The 15,970-nt window shown below is 38.1% G+C and overlaps 1 protein-coding gene across 1 annotated transcript; it reads left to right on the forward strand.

The window, feature by feature from the left end:
* Positions 1 to 144: 144 nt before the first annotated feature.
* Positions 145 to 15,582, forward strand: LOC149019152 (uncharacterized). Its single transcript, XM_089153210.1, has 3 exons — positions 145 to 707; positions 13,935 to 14,090; positions 14,924 to 15,582. Exons 1-3 carry the CDS (start codon positions 402 to 404, stop codon positions 15,074 to 15,076), a joined length of 615 nt encoding a protein of 204 aa, XP_089009336.1. The 5' UTR covers positions 145 to 401; the 3' UTR covers positions 15,077 to 15,582.
* The last annotated feature ends 388 nt before the right edge of the window (positions 15,583 to 15,970 follow it).

The following is a 15,970-nucleotide window of genomic DNA, read 5'->3' on the forward strand; positions in this document are numbered from 1 at the left end:
TCCAAGGCCTAGCCCACCTGGATAAACAAGATTTGTCCCATGAGATGGATTAATAAAAGCAAGAAAATACTTGTGAATTCTGCCACAATGACCAGCATGAAGATGGAAATTCCACAGAAGGAACGTAGAGCTATGAAGCTTCAACCATGGTTGAAGCTTGTGTAGCTTCCATAAGTGTGGTACTTACCGTAAGATGAAACCATGGCTTCTTCGATGGCTTGATCTGGACCGTTGATTATGATGACAGGCGAGGTTTGAAATCTACAGCAGAGAGAGAAAGAGAAGACTATAAAATCGCAGCAGAGAACGAATGGATATGAGAGAGGGATAGAGATTTTGAGAGCTCGCCTATGATCCGCCGGATAATCCGCCGAGCGATCGACCGAAGTTAGCAGAGAGAAATGGAGGGCGTAGGGGCGCGACTCGGAAGGTCGTCGACTCGGTATGGTGGACCAACGACAGTGTTCAGTGGTCCAGTGAGGAAATGGAAGAAGAAGTGGGTCCACGTGTCACCGTCTAATACTACGAATCATCATTCTTCTCAGGCCAACGGTACTAACGGCTCCCATCTTCTCCTCTACAAGTGGACTCCTCTCTCTCAGAGCAATAGCAACAACAACAATGGCGATAAGACCACTTCCAAGGACGAAAACGCTGTTGCTGTCTCACAGGAAGAGCCACCGCAAAGGAAATTTCGCTATGTTCCGGTAATGACAATGATCTTGCAGTTTGTTTCTTTGTTGCTAAATTATTTGTTGTGGGACATGGATTCGTGTGTTTAAACATTGATGATAATGTGCGTTGGTTTCGGTAGTTAGGGTTTGTGTGAACTATAGTTCTTGAGATGCATATATGATTATATCATGATAATTATGATTTGTGAGACATCTCTACAACTATGCAACATAAGCAATGTTGAGATATTAGCAAGCACAGTTTGGGATTACCACGAATTGATGGAGTAGGCTCTTGTATGGTGGGATTCGGGAATCATCAAAGCGTGGAAACTCTATCTTTTGTTCAATGCATTTCAATACAAGTTATGGTACTATTAATTTGGTTCTTGTATGGTGTAAGCTCTTTCTTTTCTGATATATAATACAAAATAACAACGAAGATATGAGGTATGGTTGAACTTGGATGACTTGTTAATTTTTAGCGTATTCCTTGACCTTTATTACTCGTGATTAGACCATTATCAACTGATTTTTTTTTATCCTTTTACCTATCAGTGCAAATGTTGAGTTTTAATGATGTATTCACCTCTAATCTTACCCTTCCTAGTCTTGTCAATTGTCCATCTCAACGTCCTTTTGACATTTATCTAGAGTTTAAGTTGTTCATTTGTTCCCCAGCATTCCGTTCCTTACACCATTGCTTCTTATAGCTGTCCTATATATTTTAGCCTTCAATTTTTTTGAAATATGGTAACCTCACATCACTTCTAAAGTTTCTTTCCACTACCGTCTAACCCATTAGGATTCTGTCTCCCTCTCCTTATGGTTTAACCAAGATATACAAATGGTTATTTTGGGATAATTTGATCTTCTATTATAATAATCATATCATTTCTGTTTCTCCAAAAATTGTGCTCAAATTTGGAATATTTTTATAATTATCTTGAATAGTTATACACATCTGGCTTTATGTCATTAGAGAGCAAGGAGTGCCCTCTAGTCTTCCTGGATGACTTCAATCAGAAATTGTCTGATCATTAGCAAAAAGCAGGGAGTATATAACTGTGAATTAGGTATTAGGTTTAAGCATTGTTGTCTTATTTGGAAATTGTATATAAATTATTAATGATATGTCCCTTTACCCATACTCTGTTGTCAGATCCACATTAACGTGGATAACTTGTCCTAGGATATACTATCTGGATTTAACTCCTAGATGGTGAGATAGCTGCCAGGGCAACCAAGGCATTCCGTTTATCTTTTATTTCCCTTCTTTTCTGGTGTTATTCAGTATGCCTACTGTTAGAGGGCAAAATTGGAGAAGAAAAAAAGGAAAGAAGAAATCTTGTGCTAACTTGAGAATGGTGATGTCCTTAGCTGTATAGGATTTCCTTGCCCATTTTTAGTTTCCTATTCAGAGTTCTAGTTGTATTCCTTTCTATAAATAAAGATTTGGTGTTTGAAGCTGAGAACGTAAACAAAAATACCAGAATTGAGTTTTTGTTCTCTTCCTCCCATTATTTTACTGAAGATTAACTTGAAGGGGCTACCGACTTCCATCAGTGTAGGAAAATTTTAGGGTAGTAATTATTGGGAGCGGGCAACAAGATTATTTGACCAAAAAGCCTGATTCTACAACTCTAGTTGGGAAACAGTGGCTGCCCTTATCTTAGGTCAAATTCTGAATCTATGGGGAAATATTGGGACCTTGTTATCCATATTGATACTGTCAAGGGACTATAGGATTACTTGAATGTTCCGTATTCTGGTCGAAACAACCTTTCCTGCATATATGAGCTATCTCAAGAGTTTTATTGAGTTGATCAGAGGGGTTTTCATTTGACCCAATAATTTGTGGATTTCAAAAGGATGTCTGACGAGCTTAATTCCATACTTCCAATTACTTCTAATGTTACTAAATGCTGAACCTGCGTGAGTAACTTGCTGTTATTAATTTTTTAGGGGGGGGGGGGCTCAGGGAAGAGTTTGATTCAGTTTCATCCCAAATCCTCAATGGTGGCAAAGTGTCTACCTTATTGACACCTTTTCGTAGGTTTTCCGGGTTTCTAGAGAGAATTCTCAGGATACTACGTCCAGTGACATGTGTGCTCCACATTCACTAACACAATCATGAGCAACAAATAATCAATGCTTAACTTTATTAAGAAACAAATGAAATAGATAATCTTGGAACATAATCAGAGTGCGGAAAATAAACTGATACCAATCAAAAGATCAACTATAGAGTATAGCTAAAATAACTCCATAGATCAAACACGGAAGAGTAGATCAAAACTCTAAAGCTATTACAACGGAAACAGAAGTCTAGAAGGACAATAAATAAAACTGTTCTAAATCTTCCATAGGCTCTTTTTCTTCTTCAATCTTCATTTTCTTCACCTTGGGTTTATGCTCCTGCAACTTTGGATCGACATCAAAATCAAGATCCCAACGGCGAATGAGATGATGTCTGCTGTTATCAATAGGAGCCATCAGTGTGGTCCACACCAGTGTACTAGTCGTACCACTGGTTAACATCTTGTCCAATTGTGTCCGCAGCTGAATCAAATAGGGAAGGGTCCTCTGTACCGGTGCACAGGATCTCTTCCGAACCTACTAGTACGGGATCTCTTCCGAAACTGTAAAGTCATCTAAAAATATATTCCCGGAAGGGTGAGCTCAAAAGAACTCAGTAAGTAGTTCAAACACAATAAATAATTGCAAGCGGTTGAAAGAAAACGAGATGCAATGATATGAGACAATGAATGCAAATATGCTTCTAACAAAGTATGCTGGTCTCTATTGGCAGACACGCATTAAGATACAACACCATACTCCTCTGGGTAGGTCTCAAATCACTCTCCTTCACGGCTCTGATGCATGTCTTTTGGGTTCTCCGGTGGTAATTGGGTCCTGCATCCATCTCAGACATTCCATGGCTGGGGTTTAGGTCAACACTATCGTTCACCATCATTGGTTTGAGTACTGGCGCGTGTCAGGGTTAATACCTAGCTTAATGCAAGTCATCTACAAAGTCACATCTACTCGGAGTCGGATACCTCCCTTCCGTGCACTAGACAATACGTTATGGTATGATAGCCTCCCTTCTGTGCATATGCAGTCCGTTCTGGTATCTCCCTCCCTAGAGTCACCGTCGCCTTCTCGGATACGTAGACTCTCAACCCTATTGGTCATCCATGTATAATAAACGGGAAGCTCTCATGTCTTCTAACGGGTTGGTTACCGGTCTTGAGCGCCCATGAGCCCAGGTTTATTATGTGCAACCCTACCAATGAATGACCCCCACAGTGTGAATTACGTCCTCTCACGGCTCTGATGCTCGTCTTTTGAGAATTTCCATTGCTACCATGGGTCACTCGGTCTCAATTCCCCTTCCGATAGGGTTAGATATGATAAGGTTTTCCTAGCCAAACTCATCTAGACCAAATCCTAAGGATGTCATCTAGTAATTAGGGAAAGCGCCACGGGGCATCATAGGAAAACGTCCCATACCACCTCCACTAATGTCCAATGATAGAAACGCCAAAAGAGCATTGCTCATTCCCCAATCACAACTTAGGCAATCACAACACATCATGATAAATATTACAATAGAGTCCAACTAATAATCACATCATTCATAATCAATAACAGTATGTAAATCATGTCATGAATAGCCTATTGTAATTACAGAAGTATAACAACGTAGAAAAAGTACAACTATAGTAGCTAACACATGCATATAAGTCCTAACATATCAAAACATATATTTGTGCATATTGTGAGTGAACATAGTCACCTTATATTCAACTTTGTAAACTTCAAGTAAGAGATCAGAGAGCAAGTCCAAAATCGCCAAAATAACCCTAAACAAACGTGTAAAGAGTATAAGGAACAAACTTTAATGATCGGAGATGAAATGGAGGCAAAATGGAGAAAAGTTGTTGTTAGGCACACCTTGGTTGATGGACTTGGTTGATGGTATCGACTAAAGGGATCGACCAAAGCTACTATGTATGGACAGTAACTTCCAACTTTGATCGGAAACTCTTCGAATCACATCAAGAACACTCGAAATTAAGACTATCTATGATGATCTAAACATCAAACAAGGCCATTGGAATGGAATTCCAATAAATCATCTAATAGGCTTAATCCGCAGATTCTCACAGAAAGGCTAGAATGAATGAGGATTCATTCTAAAGATAAGAAAACAATAGATCATGCATAGAAAACAACCTAGGAATGGATCTAACATAAATTAGAATCAAATAACTACAAAGAAGAGTAAATCATGGTCTCATGCTAGATCAAAACATTTAAAACACACCTTATTGTCTAAGGAAAGAATATAGTGAATGTGAATTCACTTTAAGACTATGAGGATCAGAGACTAGGCCATTACAGTAGTGTAAGACCTTCCTCACAATCAAAACAAATAGTAGAAACAGTAGAGAGAATAGATCAATGAAGTATAGTATGAAATACTAACCTTGTAGAAGAAGAATCAATGGAGGAACTTCTCTTGGATGCTTGGAACCAACCTTGGGCTTGAAGAGGAGGCTTTGGGGTTCTTCTCACGTTCACCAAAGTCTAAGAGGCAAAGTGGTTAGGTTTAATCCGAAGTTACATACAAATATAGGGCTCCAAAACCCAAAATTTCCCAAAATAGACAAATTTGCCTCGAGGTTGCTTTGGTTGGTAGCCTTGGTCGATGGGATCGACCAAAGGGGTTGACCAAAGGGTTCCCCCCTTGCAAATTGCTGAATTTTGGTTTCCAAAACCCAAAACCCCCACTTGGGTCCTCAACCAATTGAAGAAAGGGTCTTACCTGACTCCATAGGACCTCTCGAAGATGTCAACACTGTACTCAAGGTCCATCTTCCAAGTTTGTCATCATTTAGGCTACATCTTCCAAAATCACACAAAGTTTCCAAGATGGGATCTTCACTATCTATCTCCATTGGTTCAAGGTTAGAGCCAATAGATTCAACAGAGAGGATCCACAGCTGTCTTCTACCTTGACTTCGGGTCTTCGGACATACAACATAGATTTTCAGATTAGGGTTGGTGTGAGATTTCACAGATTTGCTCACAAAGTCTTTATCGGTTGTGAGGTTTGATTATATTTGTAACAAGCTAGGCATGTTTGGGGAGTTTTAGAGGGCAAAATTGGAAAAAGGAAAGAAAGAAGAAATCTCGAATTAACACTAGTGCTAACTCAAGAATGTTGAGCTTTAGAGGATTTCTTTCCTTATTTTAAGTTTCTTGTTCAGAGGTTTTATTTTTTTATTTTTTAAATATCTTTTAAAGGGTCATTTTTTTTTTCCTTTCGCTTGTTTAGAGTTGTTGTTGTTGTATCCCATTTTGTAAATAAAGATTGTGGCTGTAGGAGGCTTACACGATTTAGCAAGGCCTCCTAGGCACTGCTTCTATTTCATCTACTCTCTGATTTATAGCTACAATTTATACCTGTTCATACTACTATATAAATGTAAAACCTCAAATTAGTTATGACTAGTCTTTCATTGGACCAAAATAAACTTCCTCCAAAACAATATACATTTTCCTAATTGAACAAATCATTTCAAACCATCCAGTTAATATTCATCGAATCATGCCACCAACGAAACCTCTCACCTATCCTTAACAGGTTCTTTCAAGAGGTACACCCTTCAACTAACACCCCCTTACCTTAAACCTTATGTCTCCTTCCCACCTCCCTTATTTTCTCTAATAAATTTTATTTACAACTAAAAATTTTGCACCGTATAAAAGTCCGCCCTTTTTCTTTTTTCAAAAACAACTAAAAATGAAATTCCTAAACAATTATTCACAACTAAAAAAACTCTCATTGTATTTTTTTCAAACCCCAACAGTCTATCCAATATTATATTTTAAAAAATCACCTTTAAAATAAGAAGGGAAAAAAGGTAATTTCTAAACAATTGCCACATCAATTAACATTAATTAATCGTAAATGTTTAAAAATATAAAAACCATAAAAGAAAAAGAGATAATTTAACCTTAATCTTAATTTTTTTATTTTCAGGAAATAACAAAAACTACGTGCATATGCACGTGAAGTTTTACTAGAAGCCACATTGAATCATCAACATTAAGTCAATAATATTAATACTGCAACCTCAACACAGATAAAAGGTAGCAGAACTGAAGAAGCAAACGATTGGAAGATGAAGCATGCATTTGGTGTATATTATTCTTGGAATTGGCCATTTTCTTGTTATAATCAGTCTTGCATTTAGCTTATACTATTCTTAGAACATATAATCTATCCATAATTAATTAAGTTGCCCTTAATTTAGATAAATTAATTTTGTTATCTTTGAAGTTTGATTGGACAGTTGGTTTTATTTTTTTAGGAGACCTTTTGTATTATATGGAATATTAACCGGCTTTCCAACATATTCAATGTTGCTTAAATTTGATTAATTGAGGAGAATTGCAAGCTTGTCATTTTGAGGCGGCGGCAAATCTGAATATTCCACACTTCCATTTTGGCAGCTACCTACATGTGATTTAATTTGAGAAAAACTTAAGCATTTGGGAATTTCAACCTATAATAGGGCCGTTAACTTCTTGTCCTTTCTGAAATTTGTTTTTAACAACTTTTGTTGTATTCAAGTTAGTTTTTTTATTTTTTAAAATAATATTTATGAATATTATATGAAACAAATGAAATAAAAAAATATAAAAGCATTTACTTAAGTGTTGTTTGGCATAAATAAGGCAAGGTGTTCAATGCCACAAAGGTGGCATAGGCGCCCCCCACCCCCCCCCCAAAAGAAAAAAAATTCTGCCTAGATGCCTAGTTAATGCCTTGACAAATATGGTGATTCCCATGCTTACACCTATGTGGCATTTTTAATATCTGGAATTTCTATATGGTAGTGTGCATGATAGAGTCCCATCTGTAAAGATCTCATTCTACTTCCTGTCCATGTTTTTCTTGTTAGAGATAATAAGTAAATATGTGACCGCATTGGTAAGCTAGTCTTCAGTGCTTCTATTCATCACCTTTGGTGGAAGCGCAACCTTAGAAGATGGACCTCCAAATCCTCTTCTATTGATATGATTTGGAAAGCCATCTATTTTGATGTTTCTGCTAGAGTTTCTTCTATCCCCCATCCCCGGTAGATGACACCCCAAGGAACAGGCACATTGTTGTATCCTGGGGTCTCACTTCCTCCTTTTAGTCTCCCCCATTGAGGCTTTGTTGTATTTTCTTTCATTTTTAAATATATTATTCATTCATCCAAAAAAAGTAAATATGATGTAACACAAACACAATAGGGGGGGGGGGGGAGTCTCCCTATCGTGGTTTCCTTATTGGTGGTCTTTGGTGTTAGTGGTTTCCTTATTGGTTCTATGTTATTAGTGTCCTATTCTAAGTAAGTTTCCTATTAAGATTTAGGTTTAATAAGGTAAGTGCTAAGAGTTATATTTGAGTTTCCTTTTGTAATCCTATTTCAGTTTATTATAAATATGTGCTTGCTGGTATGGTAGGACACACAGATTCTATCGCCCAGCCTTGTTCTCCACCCTTAATTTCTCTGTTTCTTTTTTACTCTACCTGGTACTTGATTACAGATCTTGGGATTGTTTAGAGTTCCAAAATACTGTAATCTAATTTGTTTTTTTCATCAAGCGATAAAATAGACACTTTAATGTAGTGTATCTCCTAAATTGATAGATCATCAACTAGGTACCAATTCTTCAAAGATCTTGATCAAAACCAACTTATAAAGATACAATAGGTTTGGTGTAGGTAGGTTTACTTATGGTGTATGGATGGTTTTCTTTGTGTTATCTCAAATAGGCTGTTGTATGTGGCTAGTGATGTAGATGTGAATGATGATTGATGAGATGGATGGGTTCAAATGTTTTTAGATGGGGTGGTTTAGGTTAGGCTTATTCGCTAGTTGAGGGGGTTTCTTGATATGCAAACACCAACAAAATAATGAATAGAAATGAAAACAGATCAAAGACAACACAAAGATCTGATGTCTCAACTAGTATTAGAATGGAGATCTCTCAAGATACCCAAAATGGTGTTATGAACTTAGACCCAAAACCCTGAGTCGGAAAATCCAAAATATCACAATGGCTTTACAAGATAACGATGAGGCATATAAACAGTTAACCAAACAGGTAAATAGGTTGTTCCATCATGTTAGGTTATACCGCATCAAGCCTTTTGCTTCCATCACAGGTTCAATTCGGATCACCACTAAATATGTTGGAATGGGTTAATCTTCAATATGGGTACTTGAATTTGGGGCAAACATAACATGGAGGTGATGACCAATGGGTTTCGAAACTTGATGAGTCATGGATAGAGTGGGGGTTTATGGTAGGGATGGAGCCCACCAAGTGTTAAAGGATTTCAATGGTTGACTGTGAAGTTATTCTTGATTTTTAAGTCTAGAAATGAGGTTTCTAGCAATTTATGGATTCTAGGGTTAGGGTTGTTAGAATGGGATGAAACTTGGAGCTCATGTAAGTAATGATACAAGGATAAGATCCTTCTAGTTTGGTTGGATTTGGATGGCTAAATTGAAAGATATGGAGTTTCTTGTTTTTGGGGTTTTAGGGAATCCGAAAATTTAAGGGAAAAAAGTGATAAATTGGGGGGGGGGGGGGGATCTGGAACTCAAGTTTACATTGATGGGACAGCCTTGTAGTTGATTGTGGAGGACTTGGAATGGAGTTTCAAAGGCTAAATCCTCAGCCACACCAGGATCAAGACTTGAATTCACCAAGAACCCTACATAATTTGCACCTTGGAGGTTCCTTCTACACTAAATAGTACCTAGATTAGCAAAACACATAAGTGCTGCAGAAAAAACTGAGAAATAATCCAAGTATTCCATCTATATTCATCTCTATTAAATAGGGGGATTATGTATAAGATTACAACGGGTAGTTCTAATAATTTTAGGACCTGATGAGGAGGGCAAAAGTTACAACTTCAATTCTTCATCCACAAGCACAGCAATTAGAATAATTTGTTATGGCTTCTGTTTCCACTTTAGCGAGCTGCATTGGTGGCATCAAGGTTTAGGCCACCCACCTATGAAAATTTATCTGTGTTTTTTTCCAGCCTATTTCAGATTATAATCCTTATTGACTTCTTTTGTAATGCTTGTGTCTGTGCCAAGCAAACTCTTGCTTTATCCTCTTTACTGAACTTTTTGTTTTAATCAACTATGACATTTGGGTCCTTCACATTTTGCTTCCACTTATGGTTATCATTGGTTTTTGTTTGTCATTGATTGTTATCCTCTTTTTGCTTAGGTTGATTTGATGCACCGTAATAGTGAAACTTTTCATTGTTTTTCAGATTTTCAAAGTGTGATTGAAACTCAGTTTTGAGAGTTTGTCTGAGTCTCTTCTTGCTGCTGCAGTCATTGTTCATCACACTGGTTGTACGTATACTCCTCCACAAAATGGTGTTGCGGAACAAAAACCACCACTTGTTGGAGGTCGCAATACTCAATGTTTGAATGCATTTCCCTAAACAATATTGGAGTGAGGCAGTCCTGCTGCTTCCCTAGTCAACCGCATGCCTTCTCATGTGCTAGGTTCCTGGTCATCCTTGGATGTTCTCTGGCACTGCTCCTCCTTTACTGTCCCTTCCTAAGCTTTGGTTGTGTGTGTTTTTGTATCACCTTGTGAGTTGAGTTGACTGACAGGAGCTTTGATGCAACTTTGCTGGCTACTCTGCCACTCAGAAGGGCTTTAAGTGCTACATCTGCCTTCTTATCATGTGTTTGTCACCATGGATGCTATTTTCATGAGTCTGTTGCTTATTGTTCTTCTTGGTGTCTCTTTAGGAGGAGCTTTCTAGTTACGACATACTTTTGATGGTTCCTCTTGACAGGTTGATGTAGCCTTGTCAGAACATTTTATCCAGTACCAGCACTATTTAGGAATTTCGGCTTTCAAATGGAGACGGCTGAATCTATTCTGACATCTGGATCTGAACCCCTAAGTTTTGGGGCATTTGTGAAAGTCTAGTGAACAGTTGCCAATTGGGTTGCAAGGGAGTTTGTGGCTGGGTTTTGGTCAATGGAATGTACCACTACATGGTGCTTCCGGGGGGGGGGGGGGTTGTAGTGATTCCTTTTAGATATTACTAGATTCTGATGGGAAGAATGCAATAAATTGAAGTTGCTGGTTTTGGGCTGTTAGGATTTTAATGGAGCTTAGTTTTTCTGTTTACTGAAAGGAAGGGTCTGTAATGGGGATCAAATGGGCTTGCTGTTGGAGGGCATTCCTTGCTACACTTGTTGATGAATCTAATAGAACGTAAGTATGGGGAACTTAGGTTTGAATGATTTGGTGTATATGCCAAAGTGAAATGAAAAAGAGAAGATGCTTGGGGTAGGGAATGAGAAGGATGGATCCTTCAACTGGACCTACAGCTGATGTTCTTCAATCGCATCAAGCTTGGTTGATTGATTAGAAGACAGTTTCCTCAGCCAAAACAAGTCATGGATATTACTTTTCCAGATCCTGACTTCAGCAGATTGTATATGGCTCACGTAAGCTGCAACTTGGATCTTATTACCAAGTTCAACCTAGATATGACTCACTAGGTGAATCCCACGATGGAAAGCAGTAGCAACTCTTGCAATCAGCTCATTTTTAACAAAACAATTCTATTTTTACTTCTCCCATTGGTGGTTATTAGATAGGTGGCTTAAGTAGCCAACTACAAATAGAAAAACCTGAATGAAAATAAAATAGGAGACTTCACTGCTAAAACTGAGGGAACTAACTCCCTGAAACTGGCTAACAACTTAAACCAACTTTAACCAGACACGTTTCCAACTCTTGCATGGTAGTGTGAATCCTTATGCAACCTGACTAAGTATAAAAGCTAATAAAGGCATAAAATAACCTTAGTGACCTAAATTAAACTGGACCAAGAAATAAAACAATTGAGCCTTAACTAAACTAGAAATTAGCTAACAAATAAGCTTAACAGTAAAACCGTGGAACAAATGGCCATCGCTATGTGAACCAACTCTACGCTTAATTTAAGGAAGATAAGTTCAGATGGGTGCTGGATCTGCATCGCAGCCACTCGTTGTCTCTTCCGTGAACTTGATTACCCCCTTCTGTGGAGGGATAACAACTGAATGCTGGCAATGCAAACCACTTCCTTTGCAGCTGTACACATGATGATTTAACAAGTATAACTACTACTCCTGCTCCACCTTGCCAAGCACTTCTATCAGATCCAGGACCGACCATTACCTCATCAGAACCTAGAATCTTTTGGTCCTTCCTAGTGATTTTGATCTTTGAATTTTTCTGAAAATGGAGGAGTTGTACTAAACACCCTATTTCTCATGTTGTCTTAGGATTTCCTTTGTCCTCCTATTGTGTTCTACGTGTCTTCCTTGTCTTCTATTTCTTTCTCAGTCTTGGGAGAATGCAATGGCATACTAGAGATGGAAAGGCATGCTTTCTCAAGGGAATCTTCCACTCTCACAGGAAATATACTTGAGATCTTTACTGAGATTGAGATGCTTGGTTGCTGTCCTGTTGATATCTCTATTGAGGTTGTTGAGGCTACCACATATTTTAGCTGGGAAGCTGGTGGTAACCCAGGGTTCATGATCTCTTCTCATATCGAAGCAGTATTGGCTAATATTGATCCCCGATCAGATCTGATCCTCCTGTATGGACAAGGGTAAAAAGGTTAAAAAAAAAGAGTCTAAAAAACAAAAAAACAGAAACAAAATAGAGAGGCAAAAAGTCATATTTTGCTCAATTTTGGGTGATCCTCAACGGATCCACTGAATTGATTCTGGTATCAAGACTATGAACCTTGCAATGGGCAAAGAAGGCTATCAATGACTTGGAGGAAGCTTGATATATCTTCCCCATACTCGAGCAAACGCTGCTCTTGCTGGAGTCTGGTGATTTAGAATATGGATGACTCAGAGTCTACTCATTAAGTTGTGTGTCGTATTCTAAGATACCAAAGTCGGCTCCAAAGAAAGGGGTTCTGTTTTCTCCTCAGAATTGTGTGCATAGAGAGGCCTTCATAGATGCTGAGTAGGGATCCCCAGATAATCGAAGATCCGTATTTGGCTAGTGTTTAGGGGTAAACCTTGCGATCTGGTGTAGTAAGAAATAGGATGTGATTGCTCCTTCAAGCCCAAAGGCAAAGTTCTGTGTATGGCACATGGCATATGTGAGTTTTTATGGCTTAAGGGTCTTTTGCTAGATCTTGGCGTTGGTTCCAATATTCCCATGATATTGTGCTATGGTAGCAAGTCTACTATCAGTATTACCAGAATTTGCTTCAACATAAGATGAAGCATGTGGTGATATTCTGTCATTTCATCAAGGAGAAGAAGACCAAGGAGTTAAATATATCCTTATATCCTGCTTTTTCAGTCCAGTTATGTTGACTGATATTTTAATTGAAGGCCTTAGTAGTAAGGTTATTCCTTCTATCATTTGCAAGCTGGGGATGTGTGACATCCATGCACCAACTTAAGGGGAAGTGTTGTAATTTGGGTCTAATATATATTTCTGGTATTACTCATAACTATCTGTTTTTTGGAGGTAAACTTGTGATTTGCTATTTTTTCCTTTAACTATAGATAGAACATGGCTGTGCCTTCGCTTAATACATAATTTATTATTCTCCCAAATCTATTTCATTACTTGGTTTGCATGTGCCTCTAGACTACTCCATGGTTTGCCTTTTTATGTCATCTTTTGAGCAAGGTTTAAGATTTTGGTTTTGATTAAGTCTTGGTAGAAAGGAACTTCTGGCTCTTACAGTGAAAAAACGAAACATTTAAGACACCTCAACATGCACGCCATTTTGTTTCAATGAGTACCAAGACTGAAATATATGTCTTAGTTTTGGATTTCAATTGAGTATTTGAACTATTGTTTAGAGTACAGGTCAAATCCAGTACCAATTGGAGTAATGCTAAGCATCTTTTCTAAGATTGACTCTCAAAATTTTTGTCCAGATTTCAGTTTTTTTACCTATGTATATCGTGGTCTCTTCAATTTCCATAGTGGTGGTAATCCTTAAGAATTATGTTTTGTAAAGGAGCATGGCATTTGGATTTTCCTGTGAGAAGCTAGAATGTCTACAATGATAATGTTTCTTGTATTGATGCTCATAATTTCTCTTTGTCAGTTGAATTTGTGATGACTATGACATTCTTGTTTATTGTTTGGTACTTGATAATGCAGATTGCTGTACTAGAGGAACAGAATAGAGAAGCAGCAGAAAAGGCCAAGGAGGAGGGGGAACCCAGCGACACTGATCCATCTGCTGGGGCGGAGTCCAAGAGTGATGGTTCCAATGGAAAACCTGACATTAATGATGTGCCAATGGAAGAAGCTCAGGTAAAGTCAAACCAAAACTTTTTTCATAGTTTTCCTCCCTGCAGGATTCAAGGGATGGGAGTTGGATTGATGGTCCAAGCTAGACACTGCTCTGGATTGCGATTGAATTGTTGTCCTTTATTGGAATTATAAAATCTTACGTATCTATCAGACTGCCATTGAAATGGATATTCATGTATATCCTGTCTTGACTTTGGAGTTAACCCAAGGATCTAGAAATACAGATTGAGATCTAGGCAGCCCCTGTTACCAGTTCATCTTGTCTTGCTTTCTACCTGTATATAAAATTCCATCAGTTATCCATTATGAGTCCAGTAATTGTTCTGTTGTAGCTCCTCCTTTCCATTTTCTTGTGTTCTTGGATGCTAATCTCAATGCAGCCTAGTAGCAGCTAGATTGGGCAAGCATTGATAAAGGGTATTGACAGGAGCAGTGCTGGCTGCTTTGACCCCAGGGTTCAAGACAAACTTTTTGGTGTTAGATCCGGAATTGAGTCTCTCATCTGCCAAATTTTGCCTTTACATTATCATCTCATCTGTGGAAGAGTATAAAACTAAAGAGAATGCGGATAAAACCTATGGGTTTCATGTATTATAAGTCTATTCCTTCAGTAATAAGTCACATGCCCTTGGAGTTGTTTATTCGAACTACTGTACTGTCTTGGTCCTGATCGGTAGCTTCTTATAATGTTGATTTTGCCTATTTAACTAAAGAACACCCTTAATGTTGTTGCCTTCTGTATCAAATATCTTTGAAGAAATATCCTATTTTATTCCTGAGGTATTTTCCAATTAATCTGCATCTTCCAATTTTGGTTCTAAATTTAATTGCAGGCATCAGACAAGGACAAGGACCATTCAGCACAACGAGAACTGAGTGAAACTAATCTGGATTTAAGTTTGGGTTTGAAAGCCCATGATGGGGATCATGATGCTGATCCGAAGAGAGAAAAGAACAAAGACGGCCAAACGGAGAGAGTGAACTGAGCTGCTGTAGGGACATGAGATTATTAATCCCAAATTAACAATTCATAACCTGCGGGAAACAAATCAGCAAGTAACCAACCCATGGCATCTAATGTATTATTGTTCGGCCTTCCCTGCTTCCACATTGTCTGCTGGGAAGTGCTTGCCTTATTTAACACCTCATTTGGTGTTCCTTTATTGTTCCTTAGCTGCTCTGATTGTGTACTGCCTAGATTTTTATGCATAAAAAGATGAAATTCTTTCAATGCTCTGTGGTGCCAAATATTTGCTTTTATTTTCACTTATCTCATTTGATTTGCCTGCCTTACTTGACTATAGGGGAGCCCAGTCCCTGGTTGGCTACAGAGACCACCACAGAGAATCTTGGATGACAAATTTGCTAGATTGCCCTTCCGATATGAGAAATGCATCCATACAAGGTAAGCAGACCTTACGATGCATCAAAATTGTAGAGAAAGTTAATCCCTCTCCCTTCTATAGTTGGTACAAGTGGACTCAAGATTTTGTCTGAGGGTGAAACAAGGCCAAGGGCAGGTGTGGGATTAGTATTTGTCTCACCTAATTCATCCCTTACTTTTTGGCCATGGTACCAAAAGGATATGAAATCAATTTGCAAACGAGATTGAGAAAGAAAATATTTCCAAAATGTTACTTTGTTTTAGGATCAATACCATCTATATTTGTATTCATTTAAATGTTTATAATTAATGACTAAACATTGGGTTCCACATTCAATTTTGGCACTTTTATTGACATAAAAGGCTACATAACTCCAGAGGGATTTACTGGGATGGATAAGCTTTTTATCTAGTAGATCATCAATTTCTTTTCTGCAGGTCTCCTATAATTCTCGAGTCATTTGGAGAGCATGCACTTTATTTTGAGTTTGGTTCT

This window comes from Hakea prostrata, chromosome 4 (genome assembly GCF_041222555.1).
Source record: "Hakea prostrata isolate BN-2017 chromosome 4, UWA_Hpros_2, whole genome shotgun sequence".
Taxonomy (NCBI): domain Eukaryota; kingdom Viridiplantae; phylum Streptophyta; class Magnoliopsida; order Proteales; family Proteaceae; genus Hakea; species Hakea prostrata.

Excerpts from the sequence above, each read along its gene's own strand:
- LOC149019152 (XM_089153210.1), top strand. The coding sequence starts at position 402 with ATGGAGGGCGTAGGGGCGCGACTCGGAAGGTCGTCGACTCGGTATGGT. Across the intron at positions 708-13,934 it reads GGAAATTTCGCTATGTTCCG|ATTGCTGTACTAGAGGAACA; the intron begins GTAATGACAATG and ends TTGATAATGCAG. Across the intron at positions 14,091-14,923 it reads TGCCAATGGAAGAAGCTCAG|GCATCAGACAAGGACAAGGA; the intron begins GTAAAGTCAAAC and ends ATTTAATTGCAG.